General features: G+C 55.7%; 1 protein-coding gene across 1 annotated transcript; it reads left to right on the top strand.

Moving 5' to 3' along the window:
* The first annotated feature begins 31 nt into the window (after positions 1-31).
* On the top strand, positions 32-17,011 carry TRIM65 (tripartite motif containing 65). The gene is made up of 6 exons (XM_014601846.3): positions 32-547; positions 1,979-2,074; positions 2,192-2,425; positions 2,571-2,739; positions 10,580-10,663; positions 12,468-17,011. The coding sequence occupies exons 1-6, from the start codon at positions 101-103 to the stop codon at positions 12,992-12,994; spliced, it is 1,557 nt and encodes a 518-aa protein (XP_014457332.1). The 5' UTR covers positions 32-100; the 3' UTR covers positions 12,995-17,011.
* The last annotated feature ends 3,590 nt before the right edge of the window (positions 17,012-20,601 follow it).

Below are 20,601 nucleotides of genomic sequence, written 5' to 3'. Positions count from 1 at the left end.
TCCCTCCCCTCTGCCTGACACAGCAGCAGTCTCATTTCCTCTTCTCATCCTGTAGGTTCCTTGCTCTGCCTAGGTGGCTGCTGCTCCGGCTTGGGGCAGGATGGCTTCCCCAGGGTCCCAGAAGCTGGAGGAGAAGCTGGTGTGTTCCATCTGCCTGGAGCTGTTCAGGGAAGCTGTGACCATCCCGTGCGGGCACAATTTCTGCCAGAAGTGCATCAGCAACCACTGGGACAAGCAGGAAAAGGAGGATCCCCAGGGAGAGGAGAGGTTTACCTGCCCTGACTGCAGGAAGGGCTTCAAGACACGGCTGGAGCTCAAGAAGAACGTGTCGCTCTGCAGCGTGGTGGAGCTGGTCAAGGCGGGTGAGGTGCAGGCCTCCAGCACGGACGTGAAAGCCCCGGCTGACAGGGGGAAGTGCCCGCGGCATGGGCGGCCCCTGGAGCTGTATTGCCAGGAGGAGAAGGTGTGCATCTGCTGTGTGTGCACCGTGAAGGAGTGCCTGGACCACCACAGGGTCCTTTTTGAGGAGGAGCGCAAGAAGAAGCAGGTGGGTCCTGGCTCGGTCTCCTCTGGGACCTGCCCCACATCCGTCAGGCCCTGGAGAGAGAGGCGAGCTCTGATAGAGGGGTGCTGTCGAGGTCGGGGTGCAGGCACTGCTGTGCCTAGAGCCTGGGCTGGGACACCAGGGTTCTCCATCAGACCCCGGCTTGCTGCGTGGGGCCTGCATTGCACATGTGCCCGTTCCTTAGTCCAGAAAGGACAGCATCCCAGCCCATCTACACTAAAGCATCTTGAGACCTTCCACTGTTTCACTACCCAGAGGCTCAGCTCAAGCGGCTGTTTTTGGGCAGTGGTTACTAGTGTCAGGCTTCTCCTTGCTGATCTGGACTGAACTTTCCAGGGCTCCTGCATTTGAATGTCGCAGTGTCCTGGTCAGGGATTTAAAATGAATACTGTTTACTTACGGTCTTGCACACGCTGGAATGACTGTCTCTTCTCCACGCAGCAGGGGCCCTGCATGCCTGTCTTCTCCATGGGTCCCAGTCTGCCACCCTCCCACCCGTGCCAGTCTCAGGGCCCTTAACCTTCCTAGCCATGCCACAGACTCCTGGCCCCGTGTCCCCCTTCCCCTATACCAGCATCCTGCACTCCCCCATCTCCCGCTCACTCCATGCGAGAAGCCCTGTGTATCCCCATTGCCAAACTGGTTACCCCTCCTGTTTCTTTCTGGGAGTTATGTCCTGCAGAGAATCTCGAGGTTGAGATAGCAGGTGTTAGGTGGGAAGCTGCTAGTGGGTCTCATTGCATCTATACAGATTCTGAGAGCGATGCCTTGGAGTGGAGTATCAGGCACTACCGTGTTTTTCTTGGCTCAGCAGAGTCAGCTGCTGGGCAGATACACCTGCTGCATGGAAGGTCAAGAGGGAGTGACCTCCCTTTCCATGGACAGGTAGAAGGACCACGTGCAGGTCTGCCTCGTAGCGGCCCAGCACTGCGGCCTTTGAGCAGCATCAGCTGAGCAGTGACCAGAGCATGTGTGGGGAAAAGAGGACCCCCTTGTATTTGGATTCACAGAGGGGCAGTAGTGAGTTTGAAGGGGAGACAGTGCCGTGCAAAGGCCAGGGCTCAGAAACCACGTAAAATCACGTAACCACGTAAAATCACGTAACCACTTCTGCTCTCATGGCTTCAGTTGAGCACTACTGCCAAACAAGGAGGGGATGCTGACACTCCTCTCTGACCTGCCTCAAAATGCGCAGATGCCAAGCGCCATGTAAGTGTTAAATGTTTAGTATTGGTGATGAGGGGAAAAGAGGGAGAGTCCTTGCACAAGGGGTGGGATGTGGAAAGCTGTGGGAGCCATCACTGTGGAGAGGGGCTTGAGCAGCCAGGGGGAGGTTCATGTGAGATAAGTATTACACGAGTGCTGAAAACTATGCTCCGCTATGTTACAGCTTGGGCTTTACTCCATTTTCAGGCCCTTTTAGAAGAGTTATTGGAGAAGACACAACAGGAGGCAGCAAAGATCGAGGAGGAGAAGCATAAACTGGAGGAAACAACGGAAGACATTAAGGTATCCAGGCAAATGCAGCTGCTGGGCTCGTGGGATTGCAGCCCTGAGCATGGCCTCCCCTCCTACTTGGCCTGTGGATTCTTTGTCCTGTTGTTTCAATTGACTTTTTCTGCCCAGGAATCTTCAGAAAAGCTGAAATCAGGGTTTTTGAACAAGTTTGCCCTGATAATTGAAGCCCTGGAGAAGCAGCGGAGGCAGGCAGTGGAGAGGATCGAACAGGAGCAAGCCACTGCCCTGGGGCAAGTAGCGGAGAACTGGGCCCAGCTGGAACACCAGCAGGCCACCCTCAGCCAGCACCAGGAGAAGGCCTGGGCCCTGCTGGCCTGCACAGATGACAGGATATTCCTGGAGGTATTGACAACCAGCCACAGCAAGGGGAGGGGAGGGAGGTCCTGCCTCCTTCAACCCAGAGGAAGAGGGATTGAGGGAGCGACTGCCATGGAGCCTTACACACCTGTGCCCTCTGCCCTTCCTCTCCCCTTCCTGCCCCATCTAGGACTTCTTGCAGCTCCCTTCTGAGACCCTGGAAGCTTTGCCAGCCATCGAGTTTAATGCTGCCAGCAAAGTGGATCCCATCTCTAAAATCCTCACTGAGGTCTCTAGGCTGTTGTTGGAGGATTTGCCCAAGTGCCTGAACCCAGAGGTCACTGGCCCAGAAACCAAAGGTAAGCTCTGCCCTTGGTGACATTTCCCCCACTGCCTACAGGTTGCACTGGTGGGGGCAGTGTCATCCCAGCTCCGTGAGTCCCCACTCTGAAGGGTCCCTGTACTAGAGATGCTGCACCTGGGTGTTTGGGTGGCTCAGGCACCGCATCATGAATGTCACCCCCTGCACTTGGCCCCAGGTGGGGTCACTTGGCCACCCCAGGCCTTAGTAGTAGTATTATTTAATATTTAGGTTGCAGGTTTGCCTGAAGATCGAACCCCTATAGACTTACCCTAGGCCAGTGGTTCTCAGCCTTTTTAGACTCAAGACACCCTTGGATTGACTTGAGGCACCCCTTAGATAATGCCAGCTCATAGTTTTCACTCTTTTTTTAGGCTAAAGAAAAATAAGAGAGCAGTTTTCTTGTTGCAAACAACTCAGAGACCCCCACGATGGCTTTCTTATTTAGAATTTTTTTTCAAGATGGCAGCCGACAGGTGAAGCCCCTCTGAGCTCCTGCAGCTCGAGTGCCTTTTGTGCGTTCCCTGCACTCCGTGCCCCCCTTTTCTGTCCCCACCCCCCCAAAAAACCTTGCCTCTACCCACCCTGTCCCTGGGGACCCCTTCCCCCCCTGCTTTCTGAGCGTTTTTCCCCTGGGCTCTGGCAGCCTCGTTTGTCTCTGCCCCCCGCCTGAGTTCTCCCTGTGATTCCTACTGCCCCCCTCCCCCAGGGCCCCTTCCCTTGGTCCCTGCCATCTCCCCTGCCTTGGGGCTTGCCCTGCCCCCCCTCAGGCCGATTTTGGGGCGTTTTGAGCCCAGTCCCAGTCCCAGTCCCTGGCCTCAGCCTGAGGCTTTTTTTTTTCCCCCTCCCGGGAGAGAGTTAACCCTCTCCTGCCGGGATGCCTGCCAGCAGCCAAGGCACTTGGCATGGGGATGTCTCTGCAGACCTTCCTCTCAGCCATGGCATGCGGGTGCATGCCCCTCTCCACGTCACGGTGGAGGACTGCGCCGGGGCTCTGGTGGACCTGCTGGGACGCCGGAGTGTGTAGTATGCCTCCCGGGTCAATTCGGTGCCCATTATCTATCTGAGCTCTCCCAACCTGGTTAGGGAGGTGTGTGCGGCGGGGCTGGAAGTCTCGGGGGTCCACCACTTGGTCACACCCCTGGAGACCCTGGCAGTGCGGGTGGTGGCCTCCAACGTGCCCCTGCACCTGTCAGACTGGGACCTCACCAACGCGGTTGAGCACTATGGTGTCCTCGCCAGCCCCTGGCGCAGGCTGACCATAGGGAGTAGGAACCCCAAGCTGAGGCAGATCCTGTCCTTCCGGAGGCAGGCGTTCATGCTCCCCAATGGGGACACTCAGAAACTGCCTCCCTCCTTGACTTTTGCCCTGCAAGGGAGGTCCTACATGGTGTATTTCTCCCTGGGTGGGAATTCCTGCCGCTGCTGCGGCGGCAGCTCCCACCGAACTGCCCAGTGCCCGTTAGGGCGGTCAGCCGAGGCACCGGCTGCTGCGCCCACCCAGGAGGATGGTGCATCCACCTCGGGTGTGGGACCCCCATCAAAGGGTGGGGTTGGGAGACCTGCCAAGCCCCCCTCCACCCCTGCTCCATCCGAGGGGCTCGACCCCTCTGGCAGTGGCATGCCACCCAGGGGGGCCTGGGACATCCTCCCAGGTTTCTCCCGCCCCTGTCGTAGCGGATGCCTCTTCCGGTGGAGGGGCTGGGGAGTCCTCCCAGTCCCTTCCTGTCCCAGTTCTCCCCGGGGTGGCTAGAGTCTCGGGCGCTGGGGCCCTGTCAGGTGGAGCACCCGAGACCCTCCCTCCACCCCTGCCCCAACCGAGGTGGTGGACCTGGAGGTGGCGACACCCAAGCAGCCTGGCCCGCCCCCTACGGGGGAGGTGCCAGCTACTCCCCAAAAAGCGAAGAACAAGAAGTAGAAAAAAGGAGCGTCTAAAGGAGCTCCTGCCCCTTCGGGGCCTGTCTCAGACAGCACCGGGGAAAAGGCAGCCAGGGAACCTGAGCCCGCTCTGCCTGCCCCTCCGGAAACCCTGCCACCTCCGACCACGACTGAGGGTGTCCCAGAGACGTCTGGCAACCCCTCGCCCCCATCCCAGCCAGTGGGGCCTGTGAGTGGCAAGGCAGGGGTTGAGTGCCTGCCTCCCGAGCAGCGGCAGGCGGCGGAGAGTCTTGCCACCCCACCGCCCGCTCCCCTGCCTGCCGAGGCTGATGAGGAGGAGGAGGAGGAGATGGAGTGCCTGCCCTCTGAGCGCCGCAAGCAGCCCCGGGAGCGGGACAACATCTGCCCCCCAAAGCGGATGGGGATCGATCTCCCCGAGACGGTCCTCAACCCAGATAGAGAGGGGGCCTGCTAGGGAGCCTGGCCATTGAGGGCACTTTCACCGGTCTCACCGGGAAATCCCCTCCCAGGGTACAGCCCCGCCGGTTCTCAGTCAGCAGTATCCACCTCCTTCTGGAGAAACCCCCCTGGGTGGCTCCCAGCTATGGAGGTCTCAACCTCTTGGACCACACCAAGGGCCAGAGGAACGTGGCCGAGAGTATCCGGCAATGGTGCCTGGACCCTGCGCAGTTTGTCCGCGCCGCTAGCAACACGGCGAGGCTTATGCACCGGGACCCAGGCACGCATCAGCATGCCTTCTAGCTCGAGAAGCTGGTGACCCGGGTGAGGGAGGTGTAGGGCCGAGGCGGGCCCGCGGAATAGGGTGGGGCAACGCTAGGCCTTTCCCCTGTCTCCGCGGTTTTTCTGCCCGGCATCCATCACCTTCTGTCCCACCGGTACCCTGCCTACCCTTCCTCCCTCTTCTCCTGTTCATGGCGGTTACAACAATTGCCTCGCTCAACACCAACGGCTGCAGAGACCCGGTGAAGTGGATGGCCGCCCTGGAGGGCCTGCAGCAGAAGCGCCTGGTGATCGCCTTCCTCCAGGAGACGCACAGCGATGCGTACGTTCAAGCCGACTGGCACGCCGCCTGGAGAGGCCGCTTGTTCCTGAGCCACGGCAGCAACCTCAGCGCAGGAGTGGCGACCCTCCTCTCGCCGCAGCTGCAGTACAACTCGGCAGTGGCACGAGAGGTCGTCCCCGGCCGGCTGCTGACCGTCCACGTCACCCTGGCACACCAGAGCCTGCTCCTCGTCAACGTCTACGTGCCCACTGACGGGAGAGAGAGGGTCGCCTTCCTAGAGACCCTGGGCGACCTCCTGCATGACGCCAGTGAGAAGGACGACCTGCTCCTCATGGGCGGGGACTTCAACTGTACCGTCGACACGCTGCTAGTCTGGACAGGGCCGGAACCGCGCCTGCCTTCGGCCCGCAAGCTGCGGACCGTGCTGGAGGTGGCAGAACTCGTCGATGCCTGGCGGGTCCTCCACACTGATGCATGACAGTACACCTGGGCAAAGATGAGCGCCAGCGGGCTCGCCATGGCCCACCTTGACCACCTCTACATCGGCCAGCACCACCTGCCGTTCCTGCATGGCAGCCGCATCGTTCTGTCGGGCCTTTGGGACCACACCTTGGTCTGCTGCGAGCTGAGCCTGCCTGGCAGAGCACGCACGCGAGCCCCTTACTGGTGCCTCAACGTCAGCCTGCTGCAGGACACCCGCTTTAGGGACTGCTTCGCCCACCTCTGGAGGAGCTGGGAGGCGGCGCGAGCAGACTACCCCCCCGGCGCCTGTGGTGGGACGTGGGGAAGGTCCAGATCCGGGCGTTCTGCCAGCAGTATAGCCAGCTGGCGGCAAGCGAGCTCCGCTGCCGCACCCAGGAGCTGGAGGAGGACGTGGCGGAGCTCGAGGCGGCCCTGCTCCGCGCGGGCAACGACGTGGCACTCCTCGAGAGTCTCCGCTCCCGCAAGAAATGCCTGCAAGAGCTGGCGGAGGACGCAGCCCGCGGCGTGCGGGTCCGGGCCCACTGCCAGGAGCTGGCAGAGGCCGACGCCCCGACTGGCTTCTTCTTCGGTCTGGAGAGGCAGCGGGCTGTGGTGAAGACGCTGGACCACCTCAAGACCCCGGAGGGCCGGCTGCTCACAGACCCGGGCGAAGTGCGGCAGCATGCCGTCGCCTTCTACCAGGACTTGTTTGCAGCTGAGCCCGTCTGTCTGCGGGCCGCCCAAGAGCTGCATCGGGACCTGCCGCACCTGGGCGCTTCGCAGGCCGAGGCCCTGGAGCACAAACTCTCCCTGGCGGAGCTGGAGGCCGCGGTGGGGGGGCTCGCCTCGGGCAGGGCCCCGGGCCTGGATGGCCTGCCCATGGGATTTTACAGAGCCTTTTGGCCCCTCCTCGGGCCCAGCCTCCTCCGAGTCTTCCGCGAAAGCCTCGCCGACGGGACCCTGCTGACCAGCTGCTGCCGGGCCATGGTCACCCTGCTGCCCAAGAAGGGGGACCTCGGCTGCCTGAAGAACTGGCGGCCCATCTCCCTCCTGTGCGCCGACTACAAGATCCTGGCCAAGGCGCTGGCGAACCGTCTCCGCACCGTCACGGCCTCCATCATTGGGCCCGAGCAGAGCTACTGCGTGCTGGGCAGGACCATCCAGGACAACTTGTTCCTGCTGCGTGACCTGCTCACGGCCATGGAGCTTTTTGGCCTGGACATCGGCGTGCTCTCCCTGGACCAGGAGAAGGCCTTCGACCGGATCGACCACCAGTACCTGCTCGGCACCCTCGAGGCTTTTGGCTTTGGGCCGCTCTTCACTGTGGCGCTCCGGGTCCTGTACCACGACACCTCCGGCCTGCTCAAGGTGAACGGCGCGCTGTGCTCCCTGTTCCCTGTGCATCGCGGCATACGCCAGGGCTGCCCCCTGTCGGGCATGCTGTACGCCCTGGCCGTCGAACCGCCGCTGCACGCTCTGCGACATCGCCTAACCGGCCTCGCCCTGCCACCGGCGCTGGGCCCCGCCACCAGCCCCCCGCTCCGGCTGATGGCATACGCAGACAACGTGACCGTCTTCCTGGGCAGCCAGGAGGATGTGCGAGCCCTGGTGGATTGCCAATGCGCCTATGAGCTCACCGCCTCGGCCCGCATCAACTGGGGCAAGAGCGACGCCTTCCTGCTGGGGACGTGGGCCGGCACGCCTCTCTTACTGCGGCCGGGTCCTCGTCGCCAACAACCTGGCGGCGGCCACCCTGTGGCACCGCTGCGCGGTGCTGGACCCTCCTCTGACCTGCCCTCTACCTGCCCACCAGGGAAGGGGGCCAAGGCCTGATCGACCTGGCCAGCCGGGTGGCCGCCTACCTGTTGCAAGCCCTCCAGCGGCTCCTGGACGCCGAAGGCCACCTCCTGTGGCGGCAGCTGGCGTGCTGGTTCCTGCAGCGAGTGGGGGGCCTCGGCTTTGACTGGGAGCTGTTTCTGCTGGACCTCACTTTCCTGAACGGGGCGGTTCTTCCCCCATTCTACCACAGCATGGTGCGGGCCTGGCGAGCAGCCTTTCATCTTTGCCCCCAGGCCAGGTGCCTGCGGTTCCCGCACCTGCTTCGGGAGCCCCTGGTCTACAACCCAGCCCTGCAGCATGTTGCGCCAAGCCTGGCCTCCGCCAGCCTCGTGGCAGCTCTCATCGAGGCGTGCACCACCCACCTGGAGCACCTCCTGGACCCTGCTCAGTCGGCGTGGCTGTCCCCCGAAGCCCTGGCTGCCCGGCTGGCGCTGCGCTCCGTCTGCACCGCGGGCCGGCTTCTGCGGACCGTCAGGGGCGCCCTCCTGGTGGAAGCAGTAACCGCCCTGGAAGTCTATCTCCAGGCTCGCTGGACCCTCCCCGCCGTGGATGCTGCGCGCGATGCCTTCCCACTGCTGCCCGTCATCCCAGTGGTACCCGGCGAGCTGGCCGAGCGGCCCAACACGCTGCTCAGGCTCCCGGTGCCCCCCAGCAGCAATACAGGCTGCCCTTTTGGCACCCTGCCCCGCAAGGGCCTCTACACGTGGGTGGTACACACCCAGCACGCCCAGGTGCTGGCCGGCCGCCCTGACACCACGTAGCGGCGGCGCCTGACGTGGCCCAGGACCCCAGCGTGGTGCGCGCTGTATAAGGCACCCACCGCCAAGAAGACCGGCGACCTGCAGTGGCGGCTCATGCACAGCATCCTGGCCACCGGCACCTTTGTTCGCCACCTGGACCCGGCGGCCTCGGCGGCCTGCCCCTTCTGCCTGGGGGTGCCGGACGAGGACATTTTCCACGCGTTCCTAGACTGCCCCTGGCTGCAGCTGCTCTTTGCCACCGTGGGCACGCTGCTTCGGGCGCTGGGCCGGGACTTCTCCGAGGACATCTACGTCCACTCCTTCCCCTGTCGGGTGGCGGAGCAAGCCGTGGTCAGCCTGGCCAACTTCCTGGTGGGCCAGGCCAAGATGGCCACCCTGAAGAGCCGGCAAAACCGGCTCGCCGGGACCGGGATGTTCGACGCCCTGCAGCTCTTCCGCCTGCTGGTGTGGGCCCGCCTCTCACTTGAGTTTGAGCATGCAGTCCTGCAGCGAACGGTGCCCACCTTCGAGGAACGCTGGGCCCTCGAGGGGGTGCTCTGCCGAGTCGAGGCGGGGCGCCTGCTCCTTGCCCTGTAACACCTCCGGCTGCTCAAGCTGTGGACATGCGTCCAGCGGGCTGAGGCCTTAGACTTTGCTTCACGCAGGTTGACCCCAAACAGAGCAACTGACAGTTTTTCACAGGAAAGTGCTTGCAATCTAAAAGCCATATCAGGCAGATGGGACAAAGGTCAGGCAGAGGTAGTTATAATATGCCCCCCCCCACCAACTGCCATTGTGAGCACTTCACAAACTTTAATAGTTTCACAGTTTCACAGTAGCTAGGGTCAGGAGGGACCTGAACAGATCATCTACCCTGACCCCCTGCCACAGGCAAGAATGAATGCTGGGTTCATGAGACCCCAGACAGGTGATCATCCAATCTCCTCTTGAATTTGCCCAAGGTAGGGGCGAGGACCACTTCCCTGGGAAGTTGGTTCCAGATTTTGGCCACCCTAACTGTAAAATATTGCCTTCTGATCTCTAACCTAAACCTATTCTCCATCAGCTTATTACCATTGTTCCTCGTCACCCCAGGTGGTGCTGGGGAGAAAAGGGCTCTGCCTATTTGCTGTTGATCTCCCCTGTTGAGCTTGTAGGAAGCCACCAGGTCCCCCCTCAGCCTCCACTTGCTGAGGCTGAACAGATTCAGGTCCTTCAGTCTCTCCTCGTAGGGCCTGTCCTGCTGCCCTCTCACCAAGCGGGTGGCCCTCCTCTGAACCCTCTCCAGGCTGGCCACATCCCTTTTGAAGTGCGGTGCCCAGTACTGGACGCAGTACTCCAACTGCGGCCTGACCAAAGTCACATAGAGGGGGAGTATCACCTCTCTGGACCGGCTTGAGATGCACCTTTGGATGCATGACAAGGTATGGCTGGCCTTGCTGGCTGCGGTCTGACATTGGCGGCTCATGTTCATCTTGGAGTCAGTAATGACTCCAAGATCTCTTTCCGCCTCTGTGCTTTCAAGAGGGGAACTCCCCAGCCTGTATGCATGCTGTGGATTCCTTCTCCCAAGGTGCAGCACCCTGCATTTGTCTACGTTGAACCCCATCCTATTCTCCTCTGCCCACTTTTGTAGTCTGTCTAAATCTAGACATAGATGCAACCTGATTTAGCTGTTCCTCTCCAGTATGTTTCTACAGAGGGGGACCTGAGGTATGGAGAGCCTAAGGGCTTATCCATACCGGGACATGGGGCACAGGGCTGACAATACCCCCCACACTAGTCTGGCTGCCCCATCAGACCTGGGTGACAGCATCTGAAATCCCTTCTCGGATGCTTCTATTTGAAAACTCCCTGCCTTGTTTGTAGCCTTCCCTTTGTCTTTCACTTTGCAGAGCCAATGGAGCCAAAGGTACCAGCTGTGTTGAAGGCAGGACCACCCCTTCTTGAGTGTGAAGTAAGAGCAGGACTGCTGAAGGGTAAGAAGTAGGGGCTGAGAGCTGGGGGTGTTGATGGAAGGGGAAAGAAATGAACATGTGCGGAGAACCTCTGAAGGGACTAGTCTTTCAATATGGGGCTTGTGACAATGAAGCAGGTTAGCAAGTCAAGGCCATTCCTTGGGGTTCTTCCTAAGGAGCTGACCAAAAGCTTGGAGTATTACCAAAGTGTTTTTATTGCAGGCCCTGACAGTGGGCCCTTTGTGAGCTCAATGACGCTACATCTAATTGTAGTTTGCAAAAGCGAAATACAACGGCCAGGACAGGAATAGTCCATTGCCTCACGGGGCTGTGTAAGAATTCATTCGTGAGAGGGAAGTGCTTTGGGATCGCCATATGAATGATAACATCAGGTATAGTTCGCAGGGCACAAAATGGCACTTACTGTTACTCAGTTGAGTGATGGAGGGCATGTCTGCACCACCTCTGGGCTATGCCCCCTCATGCCAAATGCTGGATGCAAGGAAATGTAGCTGCTTTGGAGAAGCCCTAAGCATGCATCCACAAATTTGACCAAGACAGAGCCTGAGAGCAGTGCTGGGCATGTACCTAGGGCTGTTCTAGGGCAGCGATGCTGCCTCATGGTTGAGCTGGCACAAGCAGAATGGGAGCGAAGGGATGAGGCATGGTTGACAGTGGCATTCCTAGGTGTAGCCCAGGTGCAACGTAGACATACCTTTAATGAAAGGGACCCAGTTCTCCCACTGAGAATGGCTCCTATCCCATCCCCGTGGTGAAAGTCAGCGCCATGGTAAGGGGACTGGGGCAGAGTAATTCCTGAGTACACCAAAGGAGGGAGTCTCTCCCTTTCACACACACACACTCTCTCTCCCTCCCTGATGTTCTGCCTCTGGCTTCTGTCTCAAGCAAGACTCAGATGCCAGCTGCAGACTGGCCGTATTTAGGCACAGAGCTTTCCCCGGGGAATGCCGAGAAGCTTAATCACTGCAAGCAGCTGCCAGGCTTCTGGCAACTGAGCACAGAGCGGGGATTTATCTCCCTGGCTGCAGCTGAACTACACATCAGGTGGCACTGCACAGGGCCATAGAGACCAGGAAGACAGTCCCAAGAGGCTACTCCAGAGTTAGTGGGTAGCAGCTTCCTCACCCGCCCCTTCCAGGCCACCAAATCTTAAGTGGCAGGCAGTCTCCTGCTGGGCGCAGCTCCCTGATCCTAGGAACTTCATGTCTCCACACATGCCACTGACTTAACTTTTCTTGGGATTTCTCTCTCCCTGCATCGCAGTCATCCCTTGGGTCAAATGCAGTGTTTAATTGCTGCTTTTATACTAGAAAGAACTTCCTGGGACCCAGTGATGTTGCAGGCATCACATCATATAATCCCTTTTATAATTTTTCTCCATTGAAAATAATTGGCTATTTTTGGCTTCTGCTACTCCAATTAGAGGCAGTGACATCACCTGCCTGCCAGGGACTCGGAGCTCTTTGCAGGCATTCCTTAATGCAACTACTTAAAACTCCTGCCATTGTCTCTATTGCTATTTTTAGCACTGGGGAAACTGAGGTATATGGAGGTGGACACAAACTGCCCGTGGCTGCCCAGTGCCTCTGTGCAAGAGCTAAGATCTTGTGACAACCCAGCCTGCGTCCTACCCATGGCTACTGTTCCCCCAAGCGTGCTTTGCATTCTCCATCTTCAGAGCACTGTCCAGACCCAAATAATGACACAGGCAGGGGTGAGGAGGAGGGAGAGGTTAAGGCCTAAAGAGGAAACAAAGCTTTTATATTGCCCAGGTTGAGACTGTTCATATGTGTGTTGCTTGCAGATCATAGGGATTTGACCTTTGACTCTGACACAGCCAACAGGCACCTGCAGCTGTCCAGTCACAACCAAAGAGCCAGTCACCCTCGTTCTCATAATGACCAGGGTCAGAATCATGAAAACAGGTTTGAGCTGTGGCAGGTGCTGTGCACCCAGGGCTATGGCCAAGGCCACCACTACTGGGAAGTCAGGCTCTCCAGCCACTCCATCGTTGTAGGGGTCACGTACAAGAGCATCCAGAGGAAGAAGCAAGATGGTGGCCACAAATTCAACATTGGAAAGGATGGGTCTTCGTGGGGGCTGCAGATCCGGGAAGAATGCTACCTGGCATGGCACAATGGCCAGTCACTCAAGGTCAAAGAGCCCTTGTACAAGTGGATTGGAGTCAGCTTGGACTGTGACATCGGGTGTCTTTCATTCTATGGCATTGGGGACAAAATGAAGCTCCTTCACCGTTTCTACTGTGACTTCAGGGAGCCCCTCTACCCAGTCTTTTGGCTTTGCGAAGGCAGAACAGTCATCCTTTACTAAAAGAACTGAGCTAGCAACTTGTAAGCTGAATCCACGCTGTCACCAGTGCATTTTTCCCCATCTTGCAACTAGCTTCATGGCTTTGCTTAGCAGACATAGAAATGGATGGCAGCCTCCTCATGCTACAGGCAGGCCTGGAGAGAGCACAGTGCTGCTATTTCAACAGGGACAAGGCTGGCAGGTTGCAATGACTTTAATGAGAAGAGAGACCCTTCAAAACCAAAGCAGTGTAGCTGGAATGCAGGTTGGTTGATCTGCATATGCAAATGAGCCAAGTGGCAGTAGACCTGCTCCCTTGTCTGTAACAAAGATCTCTTTGTGGAAGAGATGAAGCTGGAGGGATTTAAAAGGTGACTGACATGTGCCCATGGTGAGAAGTCCCGTGTCCCTTTCCAGCCCATTGTGCGAGCCGGGAGCAGTCCATGGCCCTTTTTTCACGCCACGGGCTGTGGCCAGCAGCCCGGACACGCTGGGTCGGAGAAAGCAGGCGACACAGTAGAATTAGGCACGGATGCGTAATGGTTGATTCAAGATTGTTTACTTAGACCGTAGATGGTCGCGGTGTAGGCTGGACAGTTTCCCAGGTAAAGCTCCGCTTAAATCCCTATGTTAAGGACTTGGACAAAACTCTGACTCACACGAAGTTGTCGAGGCTCCGTGGTACTTTTGCGCGCAGGGAAAGGGTACATCGAGGATTGCGCTCGGTGACAGGGAGAGGCTAGAGGCTGATCAGACCCCTGTTGCCTTCTTGATATTCACGCTGGGTCCAATAGGCTTTGCAGCGCTTAGAGATCTTCACGAGACATGAAGTCTTCTCCTCTTGATGTTCGTGGAGTCCTCCAACTTGGGCGGAAACCACTCAAGCCTCTTATATGGCTAGCAAGCCAATCGCTAGCCACCACGTGGGAATAATTTAGAAACAACCAATAGTGGGGGGTCGAATTTAAATACAAATGGCGGGAACTCCTTGCAACGTGCATTTCTATGCTGCAAAGAAGAAATGCACCCTGCAAAGAAAGCTTCAAAAGGCGGGAAAATAATTCAGCGGTGCCAAAGCACACAAAAACAAAAATCACACCGTTGGGTTGTGACATCCCCCCTTGCTGAAGGCGTAGCTGAATTATGCAACATGCTCGTCATTCGAGGAGTTAGGAGTTTTATCACGAGTCGCTAACTCCACAAACAAGCACAAAATTTACCAACACAAATACACATAATCAGATTTATAACAAAAAAATACACGATCAGGGCTTCAGTGGGCGTTATGGCGAAGTTCCGCGTCAAGCCCTCACTTCTCGATGAAGTTATCCTTCTTGGGGCTTCTCTTCGCCACGCACTCTGAACTTCGGATCTGTAAACAAAACTCTCAAAAAAAAATAGATTAACATATCTCAACATATTTACAAAATTTCCATGGAACCATACTAGTGTTTGCTATTCTAAACTACCCTCTCTTGCACACTTAACTAGATGAAATCGTCGAGGAGCCGTCATCTAACTCTTCTAGGTAACGGAAACCTAACTCATAGGCCAGTTGCCATTGGCCTGCGTCCCCTAAAATCCGAAGTTGCTGCTTATTGAGTCCAGAACGCTGTAGGAGAAATCCAAACATGTATCGCTCTTCTGGTGTTCTCTGTGGCAATGATGGAAGATTGGATTCGTGATGTTTTATGCTTTGAATTCCGGTCGGGTGTTGACGGTCCCGATCACCGGATAATCTTGGCTCCATCAGGATACACAGTCATGACAGCTGACGAAGGAGGGGCCAGTTAGTTAAGCTTAAACTCCATGGACATGAGTTCCAGCCATGAGACTACAGCCTCGTCAGACTCCATTTCAGATTCTTTATACAGCTGCTGTAACTCCGTCCAAGCACGAATATGACTGGTGGCGGCATCTTGCTCATCAATCACTTGGTTGATCATGGCTGTAGGACAAGCTGTTTTTTCGGGAGTCAATGTTGTTACAGGCTGAACTGCTGCTGCGGGAGTCACTGCTGCTGTTACTGCTTCAGGCAGGAGGGGCGGATGCACTCTTCTGCTCGATTCTCCCTTTCGTCGGCAAGAAGGCGTGGTCGTCAGAAGCGACGCTGCGTCGATGGGCGGAGTTGCTGACCGAACTCTCGCGGGTTTCTCCGAAGCTCCACCCTTCTTTTCCGGTTCTTCCACGCGGTCTCCCTCTTGCTCGGCGCCATCTTGTCGTGGCGTTTCAGGATCCTTTTTCTCAGCCGCTTCTTTGACCGCCTGAACAGCCATATGCAGCTGGGCCTTTAAACTTAAATTCTTGTTCATTAAATTAGTTATCGTACTGAAAGTTGCAGTTAACACTCCCCTTGTACTGTGGGGCCACACTCTCATCCGTGGGGCATCCCTCCATCTCCAGATCTTCGCGGAGCTCAGATGGAAGCTCACGACCCCTTAATCTAGACGCCAGCATGAAGGGGGTGAACCGGTCAATCGGCACTGGTTCTTCACTCTCCCGAGCACATCTTAGGCAACGGGCACACTCCTGGGTGAGGGTCGGGTTCACTGCGCCCGCCGGGTTGACTCTGGCGAGGGACACAGTGTCGAGGGGCCTGAACAGGACCCGCTCGTCACTCATCATACACCCGAATGCCGCGGGGTGCAAATACACTTCCCTCTCTCTTGGGGCTCCGTCTTCGGAAGTTCCCTCTTCTCCCTTCAGCGAAAGACGTCCGCTGATACATCTCTCACCCGTTCCACCCGCCTGGTGGTAAGTGATATGCGCCTCCAGCTCCATAAAACTTTTCACTTGGCGTTTTTCACCGCGCGGAGGGCAGTTCTTAACTAATTCCAGCTCCAGCGTGCTTTCTCCTGATCCCATCCTCGTCGCCATGTGCGAGCCGGGAGCAGTCCGTGGCCCTTTTGTCACGCCACGGGCTGTGGCCAGCAGCCCAGACACGCTGGGTCAGAGAAAGCAGGCGACACGCTAGAATTAGGCATGGATGCGTAATGGTTGATTCAAGATTGTTTACTTACACCGTAGATGGTCGCGGTGTAGGCTGGACAGTTTCCCAGGTAAAGCTCCGCTTAAATCCCTATGTTAAGGACTCGGACAAAACTCTGACTCACATGGAGTTGTCGAGGCTCCGTGGAACTTTTTGCGCGCAGGGAAGAGGGATACGTCGAGGATTGCGCTCGGTGACAGGGAGAGGCTAGAGGCTGATCAGACCCCTGTTGCCTTCTTGATATTCACGCTGGGTCCAATAGGCTTTGCAGCGCTTAGAGATCTTCACGAGACGTGAAGTCTCCTCCTCCTGATGTTTGTGGAGTCCTCCAACTTGGGCGGAAACCACTCAAGCCTCTTATATGGCTAGCAAGCCGATCGCTAGCTGCCACGTGGGACTAATTTAGAAACAACCAATACTGGGGGGTCGAATTTAAATACAAATGGCGGGAACTCCTTGCAACATGCATTTCTATGCTGCAAAGAAGAAATGCACCCTGCAAAGAAAGCTTCAAACAGCGGGAAAATAATTCAGCGGTGCCAAAGCACACAAAAACAAAAATCACACCCTTGGGTTGTGACACCCATGTGGTGAAATCAACACAAATAAAAGGGCAGTTACTTGAGAGGCTCTACTGGAATGGGGAGAGGAAGGGAAAAGGCAGAGCTTGGTGCCCATTTCCTCTGCCTCCCAGAGCCCCGGACAGCCACCACCTGGCTTAGATCTCGGGATCTGTGGCTGTAAGGAGATGCCGTGCATAGAAGAGATGCCCTTGGGATAAGCTTTTCACGGCTGTGGTGCCAAGTTGGGATGAGGAGGCTGCGTTACAGACCCGAACACTAAATCAAGGTGGATTCCACGTTGTCCAGCTTGCTGACACTCAGGAACGGCTCAGAGGAGGAATTCCAGCCTGGCCTCTTTCTAACCTAGTGTGTTTTCCTCTCGTCCAAGGACTCCGAGCATCCAGAGCACAGTAGAGGGCATCTATGGGATGTAAACTCTACCTGTTTATCAGCAGCCCCCTTCTGCATTAAACTTCTGTTTTTTTATCTCCTGACAGTTTGCCTTTTGGTTTAGGATCAACAGAAGGGGCTGGGTTGGCAGCTTTGGGTGGGAGTGGGGGAAGAGATCATTGTATCCACAAAACATGGACCAGCTCACCCGAGCTTCTCAGACCCTGCCCTGACCAGCTGCCTCCTCACAGTCCGGTCCCACCCCTCCCTGACACAATCGTGTCCCAAATTTTTGAGAGGAAGAACTCCGGAGGGAGATGAGTTTGCTTTGTGGCTGGGTTGGGAACGTACGAGTTAAAGAGACTGAGATATCTGGTAAAAGGGGGGGCGGGTTGGAATCTCGTAATAACTCATAAAACCACCAGCTGCAAAACTCCACGAGCCAGGGAGCATTTCATTAGCTGGGTGGGAGTTTGCTTTCCACCATCACCCAAGCTAGAACACGCTAATGGGGGGAGCTGGGCCCGGCTCCTTGGGGGACAGCCTGGGATCATTTTACTGTTCTTGCTCTGGTTGCCTCTTTGGCAGGACAGAAAGATCCTGGCTGGCGTTAAGGGAAGATGCAGCAGGCGGCTGGGGGTGGTTAAAAAGCAAAACTGGCAGCATGAAGCATTTATTATTCACAGGCCTTACTTGGTTTCAGTTAAAATGGGCAAATTGGCAACAGCCAGATGGCAGCAAACAAGAGGCAGCGCTTTCTGTGTGGGTGAGTCAGTGTGTACAGGATTGATTAGAAGGTCTTAGATTAACTTGTATTCGTGTACACGCGCCGTGGCCCCTTGGTCTTCCGGACTGGCTGTGGTCATGGCTCAAATTGGAAGTGATAGCGACAATCTTTTAGAAGCACGGAAATGGCTTTCTGGAGCTCAATATCAGCCAAGCCACTGATGTGAAAGAAAGTTAAGGTTTCAGAAATCAGCAGTTTGCTTCCAACTGGATGTCTTGGACCCTTCCAGTCATGCACGTTCTTCCAACCAACATGTCATTGTTCCTGCTTCTGCACCTAACTTTCACAACCTCTCTCCTGATAAGTAACCTTCCTTCTAGGTGTTCTGATGAGACCAAAGGAAGAGAACGGTAAAAAATGTTGTCACCAGTGAAGTTGTGCCACTTGTGTCTGTAGCTGTAGCCATGGCTTTGAATTCTAGCCACCTGAATCTACAAAGGAGGAAACTGAACATTGGTGCTCTGACAGATCCTTCCAAATTGCTGGTAATCAATTAGTTCACCTTTTGTTATACACAAACACACACACAAGAGCAATCAATGAGTTCGTCTTGGTTACAGACACACATGCACTTTAGTTAATCTGTAAGGCCCCTGCTACATGTCACATACGTTATGCAATTAGCTAGTTAATCATGCAATAAACTTAGGCCACAAGTGCAAAGTAATTATCACACAATTAACTGATTAATTAATTAATACATTTAGACCAGCCACATGTGCCAACTAATCACATCCATAACAAGAGCCAACCAGCTATGAAGTTAGTGCTTGAAAATTTCATAGATTTCATAAATTCATAGACATTCGGGCTGGAAAGGACCTTGGAAGATCATCGTGTCCAGGCCACTGGCCCAGGGGCGGGAAGCCAGCTGGGGTCATAGGATCCCAGCAAGAAAAACACCCAAATTTCTCTTGAAGGCGTTCAATGTAGGTGCTTGAACCACCTCTGGCAGCAGGCCATTCCAGACCTTGGGGTCTCAGATAGTAAAGAAGTTCTTCCTTATGTCCAGCCTGAAACAGTCTTGCAGGAGTTTATAACCATTCAACCTTGTCATTCCTTGGGGCACTCTGGTGAACAAACATTCCCCCAGATCCTGGTGAGCACCCCTGATAAACTTATAGGTGGCCACCAGATCACCCCTGAGGTTGCGGTCTTCCAGGCTGAAGAGTCCCAGGGCTCTCAGCCTCTCATCATAAGGTCTGTTTTCCTGACCTCTGATCATGTGCGTGGCTCTCCTTTGCACTCTCTCAAGCTTCTCTACTTCCTTTTTGAATTGTGGAGCCCAAAACTGGACGCAGTACTCCAGATGTGGCCTCACCAAGGCTGAGTACAATGGGCAAATGACGTCCTGGGATTTGCTTGAGAAGCATCTATGGATGCAAGCCAGCATTTTGCTCGTTTTACTAGCTGCAGCATCACATTGAAGGCTCATGTTCATCTTGTGGTCAATCCTGACCCCCAAGTCCCTAGTGCTAGTCAACGTAGCACTGCTGAGCCTGTAGACATGCTGCAGGTTTTCCTCCCAAGGTGGACTTGCATTTTTCAGTGTTGAACACCATCAGGTTCTCATCCGCCCATTTCATGAGCCTGTCAAGGTCAGCCTGGATCACCCTTCTGTCCTCAGGTGTGGATGCTTTACCCCAGAGTTTGGTATCATCAGCGAACTTGGCCAGTCCGCTTCTGACTCCAATGTCCACATCATTAATAAAGAGGTTGAACAAAATAGGTCCAAGGACAGAGCCTTGAGGGACCCCACTGGTCACAGGCAACATGATGATTGACTTCTGTCAACCACCACCCTCGGGGTCTGACCACAACTGGCGTAGCCCGAGACAGGAGGATCGAAGAAAACACCACCTACGCCCCCAACCCCTTAAGCCCTGCTCCCAAATCCCTGTAGCACCTCATGACCCGGCTGGGAGCACTCCTAACTGTGTCATTGGTGCCCACATGGATGAGGAGCATAGGCTAGTGGTCAGTGAGCTGGAGGAGTTTTGGGGATCTTCTCCGCAATGTCTCGGATATGGGCTCCCAGGAAGCAGCAGACTTCCCAGGCCAAGGGGTCGGGGCAGCAGATTGCCCCCTCCGCCCCCTCAGGATGGAGTGCTGTGTAACAGCTCTAGAGCTGGTTTCTAGCCAGCTTTAATTTGAACATGCGGCAGGGCCCTAAGGAGCAAATCTACCCTGCCTTCTGTTTGAGGGCTAAGCCAGCGCCCACAAACTGCAATGCTGTTCCTTTGGACAGTGAGGGAAGAAGTGTTGGGAGAAATGTTCAGCTTTCTGTTTGTTCATGCCCACTTTCAAATGGGGAACGTGTAAAACCAGATTAGCTTCCCTATTCCACATCAGCTGATTCTGCTTGTTGCTTCTGCTGCAACTTGTTTCTCGCTGGAGAGTTTGCATGAGCCGAGAATGGTGATCTGAGTGTCCTAGCAGATCAGAATAGCAGCTGCCCTGTGAGGAAAGACTTAGGAATTAGACTAAGCCAAGATCAGGCAATGAATAAAGACAGTCAGCACTAAATTAGTTATCTGACAGAGCACAGGCAAGCTGGTTTGGAAAGGCTTTTTAATTTGATCAGGCTGCAGGGAACAGAAATAATTTTCCTGTGCCCTATTCATCCCACAATGGGAAGCGTTTTAAATACATGGAGTTCCTTGGAAAAGGTGACCTTGTGTTACAGGAACCCCTCCAGTGAAGTACCTCAAAGGGAAATCATGAGCGGTACCTGAGCAAAATATCCAAAACATTATTTTTTTTTTAATTCTTGGGCATGTGACCAAGAAGGGAATTATTTCTGCCTCAGACGCTGCCAAGTGCTATTCTGTTATACTTGACTTTGCCCCAGGCAGCAATAAACAAGAGCAGATGACAACTATTGTTTCTGCAGGTGACA

Source organism: Alligator mississippiensis, chromosome 8 (assembly GCF_030867095.1).
Source record: "Alligator mississippiensis isolate rAllMis1 chromosome 8, rAllMis1, whole genome shotgun sequence".
In the NCBI taxonomy this organism is placed as follows: Eukaryota; Metazoa; Chordata; order Crocodylia; family Alligatoridae; genus Alligator; species Alligator mississippiensis.
The sequence above is the reverse complement of the archived record's forward strand: the minus strand, read 5'-3'. Positions and strand labels throughout refer to the sequence as shown.

Bases quoted from the DNA above. Each gene is read 5' to 3' on its own strand.
- TRIM65 (XM_014601846.3), top strand. From the start codon at position 101: ATGGCTTCCCCAGGGTCCCAGAAGCTGGAGGAGAAGCTGGTGTGTTCC. The intron at 548-1,978 runs GTGGGTCCTGGC...CTCCATTTTCAG, and splicing joins AGGAGCGCAAGAAGAAGCAG to GCCCTTTTAGAAGAGTTATT. The intron at 2,740-10,579 runs GTAAGCTCTGCC...TTCACTTTGCAG, and splicing joins CACTGGCCCAGAAACCAAAG to AGCCAATGGAGCCAAAGGTA.